The following is a 21,124-nucleotide window of genomic DNA, read 5'->3' as shown; positions in this document are numbered from 1 at the left end:
TGTTGGGGTACTTTCTCAGACAGCCCAATATTTCTTATAAGAGCTCGTACCATCTGAAGCATAGAACTTAGTTTGAGAAAATGTACCTGGAAAGATACTCCAGCAGTACCACTCCATTTCGGTCTCAAAGGACGACTGTAATCTAGTCCTGCTGTTAGCCTGCCAATGGTTACACCCCCATGGAGAGGCCCTGAGGAGCCTCTCTTGATACCATGCACTACAGTCCCAGGGGTCCGAGAATTCTGTTACAGACAAGCGACAAAAAGACATGGGCTTTACAGACTCATTCACAAACAGACTGATTCACAAAAAACAGAACACACACCTGCACAGTGATAGAGCGTGATGTACGCTTGTCATCACCTTCAATCCAAGGGTCGGTGTAATTGATTCTGAACATTGAATCAACTTGGCCCCGTTCCAATGAGATGTTCAGCTTTTGGTTTTTACCCATAACATTTCGATGAGAATAAGCAAAACTGTGTACATGAGAAAAAATACTAAGTACACTGAATGTTGTTGATGCCAAATCAACGCAAGGTATCAAAAAGAAAATATAGTCAGACCTGCCAATTAGACCAGAAAGAGGACCGCTGGTAATGCTGCACAGAAAAACATGTCATTTGCAGACGGTAAAAGACATGCAGTCTCTGTCTAAATACTCTATAAAACCCAGGGCAATTACCCGTTCCCTGATAAACCACCACCAGCAGAAAAGCCTCCCGGGACACGCTCGACTACATTCATAGTCAAATCCACCATGCGTGAGTCTGCTTGAGCAGAAAGCATGCATCAGACACCATGAAGTCCATAATTAACCAAAAGTGGTGAATAACTAGAAACTGGTAATGACTACCACCACTAGCGGCTTGAGGCACTATGTTTACATCCTCCATAATGCCCATGGTTAAGACAGTCTCCACATCTCGTCTGCCTTGCTGCAAACTATAAACCTGTAAAATATAATCAGCATAGGATAATTAAGAATTTAAATAACACTCATCCTCTTAACCGTTGCACTCAGTCTTTCCTTGTCAATTTTACTTCTTAGGAACTTATTATAGCCTAAGTTCTTTTACACCTTCAGAACTCCCAGCGAACCAAACAAAGGTTCTCAATCCAGAATTTTTTGAAAACTACACTAAAGGCCAAGTCAGCAAATAAAAGGTTGCACTTCAGCGTTTAAATCAGAGATCATAAACCTGCCTGAAAAGAGCAAGCAATCACAGAGGTTAAAACCTAAGCTTAAAAGGTACATGCCTGTCCCTTTTTGGTGGTCAACTGTCTGAGAAGAGTCTCTGGGCGTGTCTTTCCTGTTGTGGGTTCCCCCCTAAGCAAACATGGGTTAATCATTAGCACGTATGAAGAATGATCTTCAGAACAGATAAGGCATCTCAAGATGGCAGGAAATTACATACGTCTTTCTATCAAGAAACCGGATGTTGATATTATTTACCACTGCCTCAGACACTTCGACTCGTATGATGCCACCTGATAAAAGTTCAACGTCTGTCACCTACAGCAAAGACAGCAAACAATATAACCTCTCCATCTTCATGAACAAACACAATGACTGGCTAATAGTACTCACTTGGGCAAACAAACCACGTTCCATGTACCAGCCATTCAATTTGTCAAGTACTTTATTCAGACGTTGGATATTTATCACCTTCCCTGTAAAGTTTTACAACAAGAACTACTCCAGTGAGCAGGCTGCCACACATATCAATATATAACCACCAAATCAGGTACAGCGAGAATGGCAGAAACTCCCTATACAGAGCACTCTTCAAGCTTGTACTATTCCCAGCATCCCCTTAATCTGCACGTGGAGCTTTGTATCTCTACCCATCCCCTTAATTCCCTCCTTCCTCTTTCCCCCATGCAATGGAGCATATATGTCGAACACGAGTCCTATTTGGGGAAAGGAGCAGTGTCCTTGCTCTTCGGGAAATTACATATTCAGTGCATGTATGATACTAGTCAAAGAAGATAAAAACCATTACAGCCTCAACAATCAGAAAGTAGGTGACCTTTGAACAGTAACAAAAGAAACTACCATATTCATCTTTGAATGAATCTTCTACAATCCGTGTTGGAAGAACATTTGCACCATCACAGATCATTCCTTTAAATTCCTGATTAGGCTCTACCTGCAACAGTGGGACAGCAAGCTCCAGTTGATGTTGATGAATAGATGTACAACATTTGTGCAAAAGAAAATTTTGTCCAGCTTAAGCATAGCTGTGCAATGACGCCGGGGAGAGGGGGGATCCCATATTTCACAACACAAATGATTAATTGTAACAAACTTGTCTTAACAATAAGAATCTTTGGACCAGTTTCACCTGGCTGAACTCATAGTTAAAACAGGGTATTTTTTCCTACGGTAAGGCAGCCGGGGGAACACCTATCGATATAGGGAGCCTTAATTCATAGATAGATAGAGCAATGTTTTCAAAATTTGCTTCATGTTTAAGTTGCTTTGATCAAAGCGTGAAGCATAGGTGTAAAGGACACTACCTCGCATACTCTATAGGACCATCTTGGAACACGTAATTTGTCATGTGCACATGGCTCTGTGTGCCGCGTGAACATGCTTCATCGACTTTTAGAGCCAATTTTCCCCTTTTTCCTAGATAGGAGTGTCTAGAATCCTAGGAGGATTAGTATTGGCAATTTTGTGAGCCTGTTCATAGGACCTGCATGTCCGGACAAGTCCATTAGATTAGGTTTTCTGGTTTTGGAACCCGCTTGCTTAAATGGTTTGTACACGCACATGTTGTTACACTATGTTGGGCATCTTGCATGGCGTGCATGTAGTTCTAGGTTAGAGGAATCCAACGAGCCATTCCCCGCGTCGATCGGATTCCCGGGTGGGCAAATGTGCAACCCCTATTAATAAATCAATTTATTGATTTATTTGTTGGGTGTGGTGGACGGATTGCCCTACCTAAGCCTAAGGAGGTTAATAAGTGAAATTTCAGGCCTATAAAGGGACCCAAAAAGAGCTAGCGATATTATCATCTGGAGTAAGCGCTTCACAAAGCCTCGCATTTTTGGCATAAGGCAGATTCAGCCAGTGTTTTCAGCTAGACCAGCCAGCGCTTTAGAGTTTTCAGCCATATCATTGCCCAAAGCCAGCAGATCAGCTAGCATTTTCAATTTCATCCCTTCGCCGTCACGGTGGTGCGAGGTCTGCTAACGCTATCCCCTACAGATGCGATCGAGTCCTTCGGCAACCCATTGCTATCCATCATCGGCATCGTCGAGATCTGCATTTTCAGCCCTTCATTCCTCACATCGGGAGTGCAAATCAGCCCCTTGGTGGCAATCCGCAATCCCACATGGACAAGGATACAAAGGTGCATCAAATCAGCCCCGGAGGTGCCTCGTCTTGAGGAGTTACCACGGCAAAAGTCATCATTCAAGTCAGTAGAGTCTGCACTTGAGGCATTGCATTGTGTGTACATTACATTTAGCAATCTAAAGCAAATACCACATCTGCAACAATGTGGGGGGCCCTTGAGGGGGTTGGTTGGGACCCCACGAGTGTCGCTCTCCTCTTCTCTCTCTTTCTCTGTCCCTCTACACATCTCTATTGCATTCTCTCATTCCCTCTCTCTGGGAAAAGAGAAAGGAACCATCATTCAAGCTAAAAGCAATCACTAACGCAAGGAAAAGAAGTAAAGGATTTGTGGAAGTGTAAAACCTAGATCTTCACCATTGCAATTCCGTTGCACCTAACATTGTATCAGAGCTTTGAAGATTTTGCAATAATCCACTAATCCACCAAAAAAAATCTTTCTTGTGTTGTTGGTTGTGTTGGCAGCCCTTTGGTGTATACTGCTCCCTCTCTTGGAACAGCAGAACAGCAGGCCTACCATTGCGCGTAGAGCCGCGCACCTTGAGCATCAGAAAATAGCAACCAATTGTATAGCGGGTATCGCATGCGGGGTGCACCAACGAGGGGGTAGATAGTCTCCTGCAGATTAGTATGCGACCTTTTCCTTGAACCAAGAGGAGAAATCCTTGCATCGTCAAGACTCGTAGCGGTTTGGAGACCTCTACCAATCAAGAAGGGGAGCAAGTGCCACCTACGGATCCTCCTAGCCCTCCCCCAACCCCTCCTCCTTCGCCACCAAATCCCATGGATGCCATGATGTGCTTGATGATGGAGATGATGATGCGGTAAGACAAAGCTCAACGACAAGAGCGTATGGACATAGAGGAAGCACATCGATTAGAGCGGGTGGAAGCGGCAGAGCCTGAGGAGCGTCGATTTGCGGCCGAAGCCGAGGCTCATAGACTGGAAAGGGAAACTATGTGTGATTTCATCTCCACTTTGGCTGTGCGATTGGATACTTACCCCGAAGCCCAATTATGAAAAGGTTGCCAAGACCATCCCGGAGGCGACCAAGGCTACACGTTCAGACAACCAACCAATTCCCGAGAAGATCACATTCAATAAGTACGATAGTAAGATGGATGCTATTGTCACTTATTCTTGGTTGCATCAATTTACATCCTATCTGCCCGTTGTTAAAAAGTCTAATAATAACAAAGTTCTCTTGGCTTCCATACATCTCACGCGTGATGCCATCACTTGGAAGGGTGAGTGAATGGAGGAGGAGGAAAAGGCCCATCAGGCAGCCATTCAGAGTCTCTCCTCGTTCCCCTTCTCAAGCTTACTTGGGAGGAGTTTGAGGAGGATCTAAAGACTCACTTCTTACCTCCACAGTTTTTGTAGTGATTGAAAGAGGATTTTCGGGCTTTGTCTCAACAAGGTAAACCTATATTATCGTATGCTAACCGTGTGTCACTTAGGTAGACAATTGCGAAAATCGGATGAGGAAAGGTTAGAGGCCTTTCTCTTTGGATTGAACCACTCGATCAAGTTTGATGTGGAAGCCGGTGATCCAAAGACATTGCAAGACGCTATACGCTTGGCTCAACTCAAGGAGATGAAGCATAACCAAGGTAAGTTCAAGACGACCTCAGGTAATGGTAACTCTTCCTCTCATGACTCGTCTAAGGACAAGAATTCTAATGGGAATGGTAACCATAAAAGGAACTCTTCCAGTTTTTCTTTTCCAGCTAATTCTCCATCTCAATCTCAATATAAGGCCGATAAATCTAAGGATAAGGGTAAAGGAAAATCTGATAAACCTCAACTCACTCCGTATGAAAAGATTGCCCAAGGAATTTTAGGTAGTCAATTAAGTAGAGAAGGACGAGCATTGTATGCAAAGGAACGTAGGTGCTTCCATTGTTCAATCGTAGGCCACATGAAAAAGGAATGTCCTAAGAAAGAATCTAAAAAGGGAAACTTTTTCTGCGTCAACTTCTGACTCTACCCCTCAAGTGAATGCTATGAGTGTGGTAGAGCAAGAAGCTAAGCAGGAGGAGACTTTTGAAGAGGATGAACTCATAAAATGTTATGGACATGTGAATGGCCAAAGGAATTGTTGTGTTATTTGATTCTGGAAGTTCTCATGATGTCATAAGTGAATCTCTTGTGAAACGTGCACGTCTTCAGGCTTCCCCCATCCCCACCCTCCCGGTATAATCGGCCCGTACAACGTAGAGGGCGGTACTATTTCAATTACCTGTAAACTTTACACAGAGCACTGAGAAGGGAAGAGAACACAGTTGCGTCCAGCGACTAGAATGTCACTGCGCACACGAGACCGACACCCTGTAGGCCCCAAAGACTGGCGCCCCTTTCGGTATTTCATTAATTTAGAGAGAGAGAATTACAAAAAAAAAAACCCTGGAAGACAACACCTGCATCCAGCTAGTACGCTCCAGATTCGGCAAAATTTCGGCAACATAACGATACCGAAATCAATCCGAATCAGTTTCTTAGGTAGGCCCTCTGTTCCACGGATATATTCCCTCAGTCGGGAGCACAAAATAGTAAATTGCAGGTCGCTGTAATTTCTGGTTCAGCCCTGTTTTTGACCTGATTTGGGCACACGACAGTCCCTACACAGTTCCCTGCACCTTGGGCTTGGTGCCCCTTGATTCTGGAAGCATCCCGAGCACGAAACAGTCTCAAAACAGAGTAAAAACAGCAAGCAAACAGTGCTGAATTTACTGCGCAATCGAGAGGTTATCACCCTCTCGTGGACCTGCTTTGGTGCAGCAGCTAGCTACACCGGTTCCTGTGCAAAGAGGCTCTTGCCTCTGCATGAAAGCATATTTCCCCACAGCTGTACATAGGTCAAATGAGAAGCCCACTAGTGGGGCATAACATACTGTACGCAGGGGAGAAAGAGAGTAGTATGTAGCGTGCGGGGCATCACTCCCGTCACCATACTGTGCATAGAGGGCAAGGTAAGCATTCCATACCTTCTGTACCTGCTACAATCCACCTGAGGTTGAAAATGGCGCCCCCTTTGTTGATATGCAGCTCGTTTTTGCCTCCCAAAGTGGCAGAATCGCTCACACGTCGCCCAGTTTCCGAGTTTGGGCTTTCCCTGCTAAAAATATCTCAACTGGTGCGTCAATTGACTTGGCAGCAGAGTAATAAAATGTTCCCCTTGTCATTCCAGAGCTAATGACGCGAACACATTTTCCGGTCAAAAATAGCAATTCCCTAAATTTTAGGAGATGCTTCCATGGCGTCCCTATCGGTCTCCTGACCATCATTGAAGACTACCATTTGACCAACATCTACAATGTGGGTTAATTTACTGGCCCCTTTCAACTTATAAAGTTGCAGTGACTTGACGAGTGGCCCAAATTCCAGTTTGGCGCACACGAGCTTCCATACTCATCACAATTCAGTGCTAACTCGCCCGGGCAGTCCCTGTCTAACGGACCTAGATCCCCGATGTGAGAAACCCATTTGGCTGCAGCCGTTTCACACTGGCCATGCAATGTCCACTTGCACCTTTTCAAGGGTTCCGGGACAAACAAGTAAAAATAAAATAAATATATCTAATACTTATTTACGGAAGGCAACAGGAAAAATACACCTCCTGGTGACACACCCACCCTTGAAATACTGCAAGCGACCTCGCTTGCATGCCAATAATACATGCGGATATCTCCTGATATCACATATATTCTATGATGGGACTCCAAGACATACATGCTTCCGGAAATGTAGCGTTGGACGATTAAACAATCCCACCAACCTGGCTACGACACATATATCAAGCATAGAAGTCTTCTAGTGTACTCTTGAGCACAAACTTCTCTAGCTAAATTCTGTATGGAAAGAGTCGATACAATTGCTTAACTACTCTCTTGAGCATCATGAACCATCCTCTTGCCTTGCTCCAAAAAGGATGCATCAAGTCACTGTGGGTTCCATCTGAAAGGCTTCAAGATACAATTGCAATAGCTGAGGTGAATCAACCAATTCAGACTCTTCCATCCATTTGGCATCTAACGATGGTTAGTTCTTGAACTTCACCAAATAGCGTCTTGCAACTTTTCCTCTAACCTTTCTTTCTTTATGTGCCAATATCTGTTCAGGAACAAGGATTTCATCCATTTCTTCCACTTCGGGTAGTTCCTCATCAAGCATATTCTCTGGCACATCACCAACAAAGGGCCTTAGAAGGCTGACATGAAAAGCATTATGTATTTTCCAGCCTTCTGGTAGCTTTAACCTGTAAGCTACATCGCTGATCTTTTCTGAAATCTGAAAAGGACCATAATATCGCATACTGAGCTTAGGAAACAAGCGTTCCTTGCCTTTCCTTTTCCTTAACCTTGCCTTTTCAAAACGCAAAAGTACCCAATCACCAAGTGAAAATACAAGTTCACGACGGTGACGATCAGCAGCTTTCTTTTGCTTAGCCTGAGTCTTCTCAAGAGCAATCTTTATCTTCCTGTATGTTTCATCCATATCTTGCACATACTTGTCTGCCTCAAATATCTTGTCCTTAGTCTGCAAAATGGGCGGGACTTTCTTTCCTCCTTCCACTATCTCAAATGGTGCCTTACCTCTTGACGTATACGCAGTGTTATTGTAAGCATATTCAACCAATGGGAGATGGTGTTCCCAAGTTGCCTTGTGCTCTGAGACATAACATTTGAGTAGGTCCAAGACAGTAGAATTTGCCTCTTCTGACTATCCATCAGTTTGCGGATGAAACGAAGAAGAGAACTTGAGCGTAGTGCCCATGTTCTCAAACAATGCCTTCTAGAAAAGACTCGTCATACGTGGATCCCTGTCAATGACAATTGACTGAGGCATCCCATGATATTTAAAGATATTGCTCATGAATATCTTGACCATGTGTTCTGGCTTTATCTTCTTCCTAACAGGAATGAAATGGGCCTGCTTACTGAACCTACAAATGATAGTCCAAATCCCATCATTTCCTGTTTGCGTCCTTGGAAGATCAAAGATAAAGTCCATTGCTATACTTTCCGATGGCCTATCAGGGATCGGCAATGGCTACAACAATCCCAGTTGCTTTTGTCTGTCAAATTTGACTTTTTGGCATACTAAGCATGATCTTACAAATGTGTCAACATCTTGACGCAAAGTTGGCCAATAGAAGAATGTCTCAACCCCTTTCACTGTAGCATCAATTCCACGATGCCCAGCATAAGGTGGAGCATGACTTTCCATCAAAATCTTTGGTCGTAACTGTTTAGTAACGCATAACTTTCCATGCATCATTAGAAAGTCATTCTTAAGCATATAGTGCTCATGATGTTGCCCATCAACAAGCTGGTCATAGATCCTTGCAAAATCTGAATCTTCAGCATATTGTGTCTTCATTTCGTCTAGTTCACAATGGTATGGAATTGACACTGCTGAAATTTGGGGCTTTCGTGACAACGCATCAGCCACCACGTTCTTTTTCCCTTGCACATGCACAATCTGAAAATGGAACATTGACAAGATGTTTGCCCATCGCATGTGCTTCTCAGACAACTTCGTCTGTGTAAGAAAATATCGCAAGGTTTGATGATCCGTTTGGACAACAAAATCAGCCCCTACCAAGTAGTGTTTCCAACTAGTGAGAGCATGAATTACTGCCAGCAATTCTTTCTCATAGACTTTTCAGTCTTCAAAAGAATTCTGCTCTCATATGCAACTACTCGGCCATTCTGCATTAGAACTGCACCAAGACTATGGCCACACGCATCACATTGAACCACAAAAGGTTTAGAAAGATCTGGCAAAATAATTACCGGATCTGAAGTCAACTTCTCTTTCAAGTGTTTGAACGCTAAAATTTCCTTGGCTGTCCACTTGAAAGTAACTCCTTTTCCTTGCAGTGCATGGAGTGGAGAAGCAATCTCAGCAAAATTTCGGATGAACCTTCTGTAATAGGAACATAAGCCTAGAAAGCTTCGAATGTCATGTACGGACTTCAAGTCTGGCCATGACCTAAGTGCTTCCACTTTAGCGGGATCCATGCGTACCCCATCCTTTGAAACAATGTGGCCAAGGAAGTGAATCTCTTGCAAAAAGAACTCACTTTTCTTCGCATTAATGAGTAGCCTATTCTTGCGTAGCTCATTGAAAACTGCGGTCAAGTGATCCCTATGCTCCTCTTCAGACTTTGAGTAGACAATCATGTCATCAAAGAAGGTACCCACGAAGTTTCTATGTGGTCTAAAAATTCTGTCCATCATTCTATTAAATGTGGGAGGAGTATTTGTGAGACCAAATGGCATGACAAGAAATTCATAGAGACCAAATGTTGTCCTGAACGTAGTCTTATGGACATCTTCTGGTCTAATGCGTATCTGATGATACCCGCTCTTTAGGTCTATTCTTGTAAACAATGACGCTCCCTCAAGCCGATCAAGAATGTCATCTAACCTGTTCTTGATGGTATTCTTATTCAAGGCGCGATAGTCAATGCACATGCGCCATGAACCATCCTTCTTCTGCACTAAGAGTACAAGCGAACAAAAAGGGGATGAACTGGGCTGAATCAGCCCCTTCTCTAAAAGCTCGTTGACCTGACCCATAATGTCTTTCTGTTGGGCTGCACTAACCCTGTATGGTGGTCTATTCGGTGGACTAGAACCTGGCACAAGATCTATAGTATGATCCTCAGGTCTCTCATGAGGTAACTCCCCTGGCAAAGAGTCCGAAAAACAATCACTGAAACCACTCAAAAAAGTTGACCTGTCTTTATCTAAGGTAGACAAATTAGATACAACTTGAGGTACTTCTTTTGCAAAGATCAAGTACGCAGAAAGATGATTCTTTATTACAGATGAAATAGCATCCTCTCTTTCCTTTCAAATGACGAGGAGAAGAACTATGGCTTGACCGTTCCTCTTGAGAGGAGTTGGCGACCGTCTAAACCACCGTCTTCGTGGAGCCATATCTTCAAAGGAACTTAGGGATTCGCTTCTTTCTCGTTCTTTGGATTCCACCTCTCTTTAGGGAGAGAGTCTTCTTTTGGGAGTCTCATCAAGAGGCCTCCTAAGCTCTCTCATCTTGGAGAGGAAGGGAAATCCCATAAGCACGAAGTTGTTGGGTAACTTTGGCTTGCAAAGCAAGGTTGCCCATAGCTTGATGCAACCAAGTAACAAGATAATTAACAAACATGGGGGCATTATCAATAGCACCTTCATGTGCAAAATCAAAGTTATCAATGTTTATTCTACTCTCTTAGTTATTGTCAATCATGCTAATTAAACGTATCTATAGAATTACTTTGTGCTTTGGAACCCTCAAAAACATTAGTCGCTACTCTTCTTTACTTTGAAAATTAGTTCTCAAGCAGCCACACCCGTGGTTTAGACACTGTTAATTGCAAAGACTAGTGGAGAGGGTCTAACATTGCTCGGTTGATTATGGTTCCTATTGAGCTTGCTCGTAGCTCAATAATGGTTAAGCCAAAGGCAAACCCCAAGAGACTCCATTATTAAGACTATAGTTCCTAACGGTGTACCTCGAACTAAGTCCTTCTCAACCAAGATAATAAATCCCTGTCTCACTTACCCTATTGCTTAAGGACCTCTCTTCTTAAGCAAGAAAAGAGAAACCAATAGCTCCGATACCAATGTAATAAAAATGACCTATGAACTTTGAGAATAGCGGGATTAAGAGAATTAGAGTAAGCATTTTTGTAAGACTACTTGGAGAACATAGAGGGTGGACTTAAGTAGCGGTAGCAACATAACCATAATACTTAATTAACTTTGCATAAACAATACTTTTGTAAGAGAGAGATTTTAGAGAACTTGACAACAAATGAGGACCGGATTTATATGGAGTCGGTCTCCCCTCCAATAGGCTTTTGTATTATAGATTCTCCCATTAAGAGAGACTTGGTACAATACAATCTTTGTGTTCCTTGAGACCTAGGTGATGCAATGAAGATGGAAAGATTCATGAATCACGAGCATAACATAAACTTTGTAAAAGCATTAACAATCTCTGGCCTCAATCCCAAGGCCTCAAACACCTTCAAAGGTGGATAGAGCTAGCGAGGAATGAGCGTAGGTAAGAGAAAGAAGAAGCAATCAATAGGAGAAAGAAATAGTTCCTCACTTATCATCACTGTTCTTGCTTAGTATAGCATAATAGCATAGTCATGAAGATGAAGAAGATGGCAAGCTTAAGCATTGAAGCATGGCTCTTGGTTGGATTTGCATTCCATAGCCAAGAGTGTTGGCCTAGGCTCTCAACTTCTCAACAAGCTTGGAGAAGGAGATGGAGCTCTTGCACTTTGCACTTCACACAATGAGAGTGTGTGTGTATGTGTGTTGTGCGTGTGTGTGTAGGGAGGGAGGGGAGAGAGTATAAGGATGCCCAAATCAGCCCCCCCTCTCATGCTTCGTCTCTCTCTCTCTCTCTCTCTCTCTCTCTCTCTCTCTCTCTCTCTCTCTCTTTTATATTATTTAATTATATCATTTGGACAAGTGTCCTCTTTTCCCTCTTTGAGAGAAAGAGCTTAATTATTTATTTAAATGCATCTAAATTCTCATTGGACCCCTTTAAAGCCTATCCAATAGGAATCAAGCACATCATGAGGGCAAAATGGGGAGGATCTTGACATGTGTCTTTTATACTTCTTAAGAGATCATGTTTAAATACTTCAGGCACCTTAGTCATTTAAGCATGACAATCTTTTATGCCTCTTCAGAGATCATGTTTGAATTGAACACTTCAAGCACCTTAGTCATCTAAGCATGACAAGCACCTCAAGCTTGGGCAAGGCTCCCACAAACATCTTAAGCACCTTATCATGAAGCACGACAAGCACCTCAAGCTTGGGTAGGGTTCCCACCTCAAGGTCAGCCCCAACTTGCTTAGGACTTTTTAACGCTAACCTTTGGAGGTCTTTAATGAAGCTAACCCTAAGGTCTTTAAGACCCATTAGGTAGCATTGCTCTTTGAGAGACCATCTCTCATTTGGATCCTTTTACCTTGGCCCCGTTTTGAGATAGATCCATAAGCACATACCTATATCCTAACCCTTGTTCCCATTTATTCTCCCGCATTAAATGATCAGCTTAATATGAGAAAATCATTTGGGTTGGTTGGATATTAGATTTTATGACCTGACACAAAAGTGCAACTAAATCATCAACCTGCTACCCATTGGATAGGTAGCTCCGTCGACAATTCCAAGAAAAACGTGCATTGCAAAAGACACAACCAACCTACTAATCCATCTCCTCGAAGAAAACACAACCATAGAAACCTGCTCCAGAAGTGTTAAAGAAGATCCTATTGTTGTCCAAACACTTCTCTCTAAAGAAGCAGCTAGAAATGAATAACTCACCCTCTGGATCCAACAACCGCATGCTTGCTCCCCTTGTGGGAAGGCACGGTACCATGGCTCCATTTGGGAAGAAACCAAAGCAATCCAACATTGCTACACATTCGAAGCCGCCATCGGGTTCCTCTCGGTGAAGAGAGATCGGAGTACTCAAAGGTAAGGACGGGGAACTCGTAGACGAGGATCCAAGGCCTCCACATATGCAAATATGTCCCAAACTTGGAGAAAACCAGGAAAAAAAAAAACAACAAGCTTCTTCTCTCTCAATCATGTCCAAAATCGCACCAAATCAACCAAATCCGAGCATCCAGGTGGTCGTATCACCATAGGGCTATGATACCATGTCAAAGGTGGCAATGGAAGATGCAATGAAGACAAGAATTGGCTCGTGATCCGGTGGACACCTCAAGTCCAATCTAGAACACCTGCAATGACAAACATATGAGCAAGGCACATCTGTGGAGAAGAGAGATCATTGAGGTAGAGAGACAGGACATCTGATAATGAGAGAGAGAGAGAGAGAGAGAGAGAGAGAGAGATCTGGGAAAGGCTCTCCATGTTGATAACAATCTACTCATACAAGTGACCAAGGGTGGTCCGGCATAGAATTGATATGCCCATGGATAGACCCAAGGCTCACTCTGCCCGACCCAGCCTCCATGCTCCATGACCCTGGAAAAAGGGAGAGAAATAGGAGATGGGTACCAGATGCCTAGGGAAAAGTAGGGGATCTTGGGATAAAATATCATTAACCTCCAGGGGCCAATTGGACATGAAACCAAGCCTAAAACCCAAGGCTAAACATGGCTAGGCACAACCTGACATGAGAAACCTACCTCACACCGGCCACGCACAGCCACAAAATAGCCCTCACTCCCTAACACTTGTCCCTGAGAGAAACTAGGACCGACTGGACGAACCAAGAGAGATGCCTAAACTCTAACAGGGTCTACATATATAGGGAAATACTAAATTCGCCTACTCAGCCAAAAAACCACGATCATGAAAATGGCTAATAAATGCTAATAAATGTGTAAACTCACTAAAGGTGACCTGCAACACACATTTAGTAGCAAAAGTGAAGAACAATGGAGACTCTGACCCCGGGAAACCCCAAGAACATGGGTCCCTCTTTATGCCAACCTACCGAGTGGGCAACACCGTGGAGTGAAAAGGTACGTCTACCTCAGATACAGCCCGGCACAGCCACAAAACAACCCTCACTCCTTAATCTGCTCCTCGGCGATACTAGAGCCAGTAATCTAGACTCTAATAGTCCTCATCTCACAACGTGATAAAGTGGTGATACCATTTAAAGAAATAACGCCCAGGGGGCTCAACTTGACGGTCAATATTCTCTGGGACATAACTCCACCATCCTCCTATCATCTACAAAGTGCAAGTGTGATCTTTCAGTTTTGTTAAGTCTTTTAGGCGGAGTTTTACGAGTTTCAATGAGTCATCTCTCGCAATGTGTCACAACTTAATTGAGAACAAATCTTGTATCCTTTTCTAAGTGTTCTCTATGATGTCTATGTTGAGCGGATGTGCGACAGTTGCACCCAAATCTGGACCCTTGGACCTATTTTTAAAATAAATCATTTTATGATTTATTTGTTGGAAAAGCTCGAGGACAGTTGCCCTACCTGAAGCCTAATAAGTATTTAACCAGTGATATGCACCCATGGAAAAAGCTATCTGAAGACAAGTGCAGGAGATAACTTCAACCATCTGGCGTTTCCAGCCCTACACAGCAACCAGCACTTTGGGACAGCAGATCAGCAAATCAGCAGCAGTGTTTTCAGCAATCAGCCCTAACGCTCAGTTCTGCAGCAGATCAGCAATCAGCGTTTTTCAGTTGCAGCAGCAGATCAGCCCCAGCGTTTTCAGTTTTCAGCCCTTTCCCTCGCCGGAAAGTGGCTCGACATTGCCTTCGCAAGTTTCCCGTTGCGGTCCGGTACTTCGGCAGCCCATCGAGCCTCCCCTCGGCCATTCCCTCACCGGCATCAAGTGCTCCGTTGCTGTCCATCATCGGCCTCGTCGAGATCTGCGTTTTCAGCCCATCATTCTTCTCACATCGGAAGTGCAAATCAGCCTGTGGTGGTCATTTGCAATTCCTACATCGAGAAGGATCCAAGGTGCATCAAATCAGCCCCGGAGTGCCTCTTCCCGAGGAGTTACTGCAGTAATTTGTCATCGTCAAGTCAGTAGAGTCTGCGTTGAGGTATTCCATTGTGTACACATTCCATTTACGCAATCTAAAGCAAATGCCACATCGGTAACAGTGTGGGGGGCCCTTGAGAGGGTTGGTTGGGACCCCATCGGGTGTCGCTCTCTTCTTCTCTCTCTTTCTCTCTCCCTCTACACATCTCCATTGCATTCTCTCAACCCCTCTCTTCAGGGGAACATAAAAGAAACATTCATTGAAGCACAAAGTACTCACTAACGCAAGGAAAGAAGGAAAGGATTTTGTGGAAGTGCAAAACTAGATCTTCACCATATTCAATTCCGCTGCACTTGACATTGGTATCAGAGCTTTGAAGATTTTGCACTATTTCGCTAATCCCAACAAAAAAAATCTCGTGTTTTTGGTTGTGTTGCCAACACTTCGGTGTATACTCCTCCCACTCTTGGAACAACAGGTCTGCCATTGCGCGTAGACCCGTGCGCCTTGAGCGTCGGAAAATAGCAACCAATTGTATACCGGGTGTTGCATGCGAGGTGCGCCAACGAGGGGGTAGATAGTCTCCCGAAGATTAGTCTGCTACCTTCCTTGAACCAAGAGGAGAAATCCTTGCATGGTCAGTATAACAGTAAGATGGATGCTATTGTCATTTACTCGTGGTTGCATCAATTTACATCCTATTTTGCGGTTGTTAAAGAGTCTGAAAATAACAAGGTTCTCTTGGCTTCCATGCATCTCACGGGTGATGCTATCACTTGGAAGGATGAATGGATGGAGAAGCAAGAGACGGCCCATACGGCTGCCCATGCCGAGTCCTACCTCGTTCCCCCTCTTGAGCTTAGTTGGGAGGAGTTCGCGGAGGATCTCAAGACTCGCTTCCTCCCTCCATAGTACTTGAAGCGTTTTAAGGAGGATTTTCGGGCTGTCTCAACAAGGTAAACCGGTGATGTCGTATGCTAACAATGTGTCACAACTAGGTGGACAATTGTGGAAATCGGATGTTGAGAGGTTAGAGGCTTCTCTCTTTGGATTGGACCACTCGATCAAGTTTGACGTGGAGGCCGGTGATCCAACGACATTGCAAGAAGCGATACGCTTGGCTCAACTCCAAGAGATGAAGCACAAAAAGGGTAAGCTTAAGACGGCTTCAGGTAATGGTAATTCTTCCTCTCAAGACTCGTCTAAGGAAAAGAACAAGGATTCTATTGGGAATGGTAGCCATAAAAAGAACTCTGTCAGTTCTTCTTCTCGATCTAATTCTCCATCTCCATCTCGACTAAGGCCGATAACTCTAAGGATAAGGGTAAAGGAAAATCTGATAAGCCTCAACTCACACCTGATGAAAAGATTGCCAAAGGAGTTTTAGGTGGTCAATTAAGTGAGGAAGAACAAGCATTGTATGCAAAGGAACATAGGTGTTTCATTGTCATGTAGTAGGTCACATGAAAAGGGAATGTCCTAAGAAAGAATCTAACAAGGAAACCTCTACTGCATCAACTTCTCATGCTACCTCTCAAGTGAATGCTATGAGTGTGGTAAAGCAAGAAGCTAAGCAGGAGGGGACTTTCAAAGAGGATGAACTCATAAAATGTTATGGACATGTTAATGGTCAAAGGGTCATTGTGTTGTTTGATTCTGGAAGTTCTCAAGATGTCATAAGTGAATCTCTTGTGAAACATGCACTTCTTCAGACTTCTCCCATCCCCACCCTCCCGTTGCAAGGGGTTCTCTGAAGGCATGGACGCTTCGATTTTTCAAGAATGTGATGATGTCAAGTTGATCATTCAATAAACCCAATTTACTCGTCCTTTTGTAGTCTCTAAACTTGCAGGCTGTGATATCATTTTGGGCATTAAGTGGTTTCACATGTTCAAACCCATTATTGATTGGGAGAAGCTCGCGTTTCTCATCAAAGATAATGTGTCGCAGCCCGTCCTCATTTGAGTCGAGAGTGGTATTCCCTCTCTCTCCCTCTCATCTATCAATCCAGGAAGACAAAGAGCTACGTCGAGGAGCCCAAGAGGCGGTCATCTATGTCAACCCCACATCAAGGAACTTGGGTATTCCTGACAGGTATAGTGAAGGTTTTGTTAAGGTCAATTCGGTGTTTTCCCAAGATCATCATTCCCTTACATACCCTCCCCAGGTGATTTCTCATTTAGGAGGCTTCGCCCTCCCAAGGTACGGTCTTTTGGTTTACCAGTTCTATTTGTTCGTAAGAAATCAAACTCATTTCAGTTTTGTGTGGATTTCAGGAAACTCAAGTCAAGGATGGTCAAAGTCCGAAAGCCGAGACCTCACATGGCCGTTCCTTTGGAGCGTCCACAGGAGGCACAGCGCGTTTCCAAAGTGGAACCGTCGAGTTGCCCCCACAAGGGTGGACTTCCAAGGAGCAATCTAAAACAAGAACCACCTGAGATCATTGTTCCAGTCAAAGTGTTTTTCGAATGCTTCCATTTCAGTTTGGCAATAAGACAGAAGCAAAGTAACATTTCCTCAAATTCAAGGATCGAGGGACACATGAAGATACTTGGGTGGACGAAGGCTTTTTCATCCACTAACCAGATTTGCTAGCCTCATACAAGGAGGCCATGCAGATCAATACCCGTACCTCACCTTAAGCAAGAGGGGATGTCACGTGCACATGGCTCTGTGTGCCACGTGGACATACTTCATCGACTTCCAGAGCCAGTTTTCCCCTTCTTCTTAGATAGGGATGTCTAAAATCCTAAGAGGATTAGTACCAACAATTTTGTAAGCCTGTTTGCAGGACCTGCATGTCTGGACAAGTCCGTTAGATTAGGCTTTCCAAAGTACAAAGTACTCACTAACGCAAGGAAAGAAGGAAAGGATTTTGTGGAAGTGTAAAACTAGATCTTCACCATTTTAATTCCGTTGCAACTGACAATATGTAACAAACTTGGACACCCCAAGTCGAGATTCTACTGCGACACAGCAGAAATTCACTTCAAATTATTTCACATTCCACAAGAGAGACGACATGACCCGGCGTAGTTCCGTGCGAAGAGATATTGCCCCAGACTGACGCCCCTTTCGGTATTTATTTTTATATTGATCTTTGAGCAAAGTACAATGCGCCCGCAGGTGCTCACTCTCAGACTCTGCATCCACATCCTCTCAAAAGTGAGGCCTTTTGGGCTCTTTCATTCTTACAAGGGATGCCAAAAGCAGAGCCCCAAAAGCTTCAAAACTCAAAAGCAAACAGTCCCAAAAGCTTCTAACTTAAAAGCAAGTAAGTCCCAGAAGCTTTTGGCTCCAAAAACTGCCCAAAAAGCAGTCAGTGCAATTTTCGGATTTCCGCACAGTTCTGCCACGTCAGCAGCTGTCAGCGCGTTTCAGGATTTTCGTACTGTTCTGCCACGTTAGCAACTGTCAACGCGTTTCACGGATTTCAATACAGTCAGCCTGCCAATGCATTTTTCGGGCGTCCGTACAATCAGCCACATCATCACGTTTCCGTGTGTGTGTGTGTGTGTGTGTGTGTCAGGGTTGCACTGCCACGTCATCAATTTGTGACATATATGTTAGGTAGATTTCCTCTTATGTTTGATTTATGTTTATGCATGTGCACACATGATATATTGCATCTAGCATGATCTACGATTGTGAGTTACTTTAGCTCACTACCGAGTTGATTGTAACTGAGTTTAATCCTAAGGTACTTGGATTGAGCAGAAATATATTTCCTTCGGGGGGATTGCCCATCTTCAACCCTCAATTTGTCTCTTGTCTCTTTCTTGTGTTGTGTGCATTTGACTCTCTTGTTTATTTCTGCAAGCTGTCACTAGTGTTGACTCATTCTCGATCTACTCTCTTTGGTGTTTGTTATACATGTACTTTTCCAAGTTTTAAGAAGTGATTACATAAGAAATAAGCACTCTACAGTAATACGGCGCGATTATAGTGGTATCAAAGCTTCGGCTAGATCCTCATCTCTAATCATTTAGCGTCTATAAACATTTGTTTGTGTGCATGTTTGCTTGAGCTTATCTTTGTTTACAAAGGGAGAAACAAATGATGATCTTTTTGGTTGGTCATCAGCGCCACACGGCACTTCGGCCTTCACAACAACTCTCTCTAGTGTTTTCTCTCTCCTCTTCTCCTCTATCTCTCTCACATGTTCCCTTGTTACCACGCATTACGCTGCACTTTCACTTCGTCACCATCACCAAAGTCCCTTGTCTGCAGATTTCAACCGGATATCATCATGAGTTGGCTGATATGAGATAATAATACTCTAGAGACCCAAACCTTGCCGGTACCTATAGGAGTTTATTGGATGGGGAGACAGTACCTGGTTATTCTCTTAAGAATGATTTTTGTGAAATGAGTTTTGTGTAGCCAAACTGTGTTAGCCGAGGGCCATCACCCACCTTATGTAGGGCATCTCAGTATTACAGCAACCCTCAAGGCCAAACATGAAAGGAATAAAGCCCCGGGATTATTGCAGCCTTTGCCCATTTGAGATAGGCTATTGCCATGGACTTTATCTTTGAAATTGAATGGTCACATAACACTGACAAATTAACGTGATAGGAGCATGCTTTATAATCTTCACACCACATAGCTATCCTAAACCTTCAGTCCTTATCTATTCCTCTTCTTTATTGATTCTTTATGAGCTGCAGAGCTCCCTCCAATGACAGCTTCCATGTTAATAAATAGTCATTAAGTGCATTTGGCATATCACATTGATGAATAAATTAAATAAGAAACCATCAATCACAAATAATTGATAAGGAGGGGCACCTGGAATATTAGACGAATGCCATCTCTGGTATCTTCTGCAATGGGCATACAAGCAGAGAAATACCCGGTTTCTATGATGCGGTGGACGTCTTCTTGAACCTCCTTCACCGTGAGTGCAGAATTAGGTTTGGAAGCTTTCAAGGCAGAACCAGCTGTGCTGAGAAGCTCCTTGTTCTCTAATTCCTCTCCATCCTTATTCTGAATAAGGACTTCGCTGATGAGAACACGCTCCTGCTCCTCGCTTGTTGCCTGTTGTGAGCCTTGCCGTGGCCGCCTCTGAGGTCTAGGATTGGGATTGGGGTTGTGATTAGGGCTCAGATTAGCGACCGAAAGAGAATTGGAGATGCTTTCTTGTGGTTTGCTATCATTGGCAATGCTGCCATTTGTAGAAAGAGAGGCAAATGCCCAAAAAGGTGTAGGTTTGGGTGCAAGCAGATTTTGGAGCAGGTGCTGGAATTGAAGAAGACAAGGGCGGAGCTTGTCGAAGGCGCAGCGTGAGAGACCCTCTAAAGGGTGCAGAGAAGGTAACGGTTGTGGATTCGCGGAAGAGAAGTTGATGCGAGCAAAAGACACGCGAGCTTGAGAGGGGCTATTCGCCCCCGTCACAGAGCCCACCATGCGTGCTTCTTCAAGCCCAGCTTCCACTGCATAATCTCATTTGCTAATTGTGTATTGATGATGGCTTCTGAGGATCTAATGTTTGTGTGTGGGAGGGGGGGCTCGTCACTATGTGGCACGGCCATATGGCTCGGAGGGCATCTAGGGCCCAAATTTGGCGGGGCGAGGCGGCTTCAATCTCAGCCGATCGGATCATGCAGTGAACCAGGGTGAACTTGGGATGGGTGAACTAGGGTGTGATCATGTGTCATGCCAACATGGGCAGTGACACGTGCTAGCATGGTGGTAGGGCATTCATGTGGCAATCAAGAGGTCCCAGGTTCGACCCACACCTTGCGAGGCGAGTGAACTCGGGGCGCCATTTTTGCCCCCAAGTTCACCCTTAGTTCACCCCTAGGGAGAAAGCGAAAACAATGCTTACAGCTTTATTATTTGACCTAAGCAATATTATTTTCGTGCATTTCCCTAATTTAGGGTCCATTTCACATCATATAATAGTCTAACCCAGAGTTTTGACATGCTCTAAAAGTATTGCACAATCAATTTTGTGATGTTACACAAAAGTTTTGCAGCACTCTTCACACATTAGTTCATGGGAACGATATTTTCACATATCTCTATCATATGGACTTTGTTCTATGCAAACTAAGTGACATTATGGGATCTTGACTTTTGAGTTATGGATGCCCCACACAAAAGGGTATTTATGCAAATGGATATATAGATCTGTGTGTATGTGTGTGTATATATATATATTATAGGGAGAGAGAGAGAGAGAGAGAGAGAGAGAGAGGTGGGTATATGTGCTATGTTGTGTGTGGAATTT

The 21,124-nt window shown here is 43.9% G+C and overlaps 1 protein-coding gene across 2 annotated transcripts in view; it reads right to left on the bottom strand.

Moving 5' to 3' along the window:
• Positions 1-20,399, bottom strand: part of LOC147420469 (outer envelope protein 80, chloroplastic-like) — a 71,676-nt gene extending 51,277 nt beyond the window's left edge. The window contains exons 1-10 of one of the 2 annotated variants that reach the window (XM_086504697.1): positions 19,681-20,399; positions 2,060-2,153; positions 1,592-1,674; positions 1,419-1,516; positions 1,261-1,330; positions 860-953; positions 686-770; positions 567-602; positions 326-479; positions 87-242 (exon numbers count right to left, since the gene is read on the bottom strand). In XM_086504697.1, the coding sequence (XP_086360823.1) occupies positions 87-242; positions 326-479; positions 567-602; positions 686-770; positions 860-953; positions 1,261-1,330; positions 1,419-1,516; positions 1,592-1,674; positions 2,060-2,153; positions 19,681-20,298 (1,488 nt within the window). In that variant the 5' untranslated portion in view covers positions 20,299-20,399. Of the gene's footprint in view, positions 1-86; positions 243-325; positions 480-566; positions 603-685; positions 771-856; positions 954-1,260; positions 1,331-1,418; positions 1,517-1,591; positions 1,675-2,059; positions 2,154-19,680 lie in introns of both variants that reach the window. The other variant, XM_086504696.1, reaches the window with a different exon arrangement.
• Positions 20,400-21,124: the final 725 nt, after the last annotated feature.

The sequence above is a fragment of the Adiantum capillus-veneris genome, chromosome 28, assembly GCF_014529385.1.
Source record: "Adiantum capillus-veneris isolate H3 chromosome 28, ASM1452938v2, whole genome shotgun sequence".
NCBI classification, from domain to species: Eukaryota; Viridiplantae; Streptophyta; class Polypodiopsida; order Polypodiales; family Pteridaceae; genus Adiantum; species Adiantum capillus-veneris.
The sequence above is the reverse complement of the archived record's forward strand: the minus strand, read 5'-3'. Positions and strand labels throughout refer to the sequence as shown.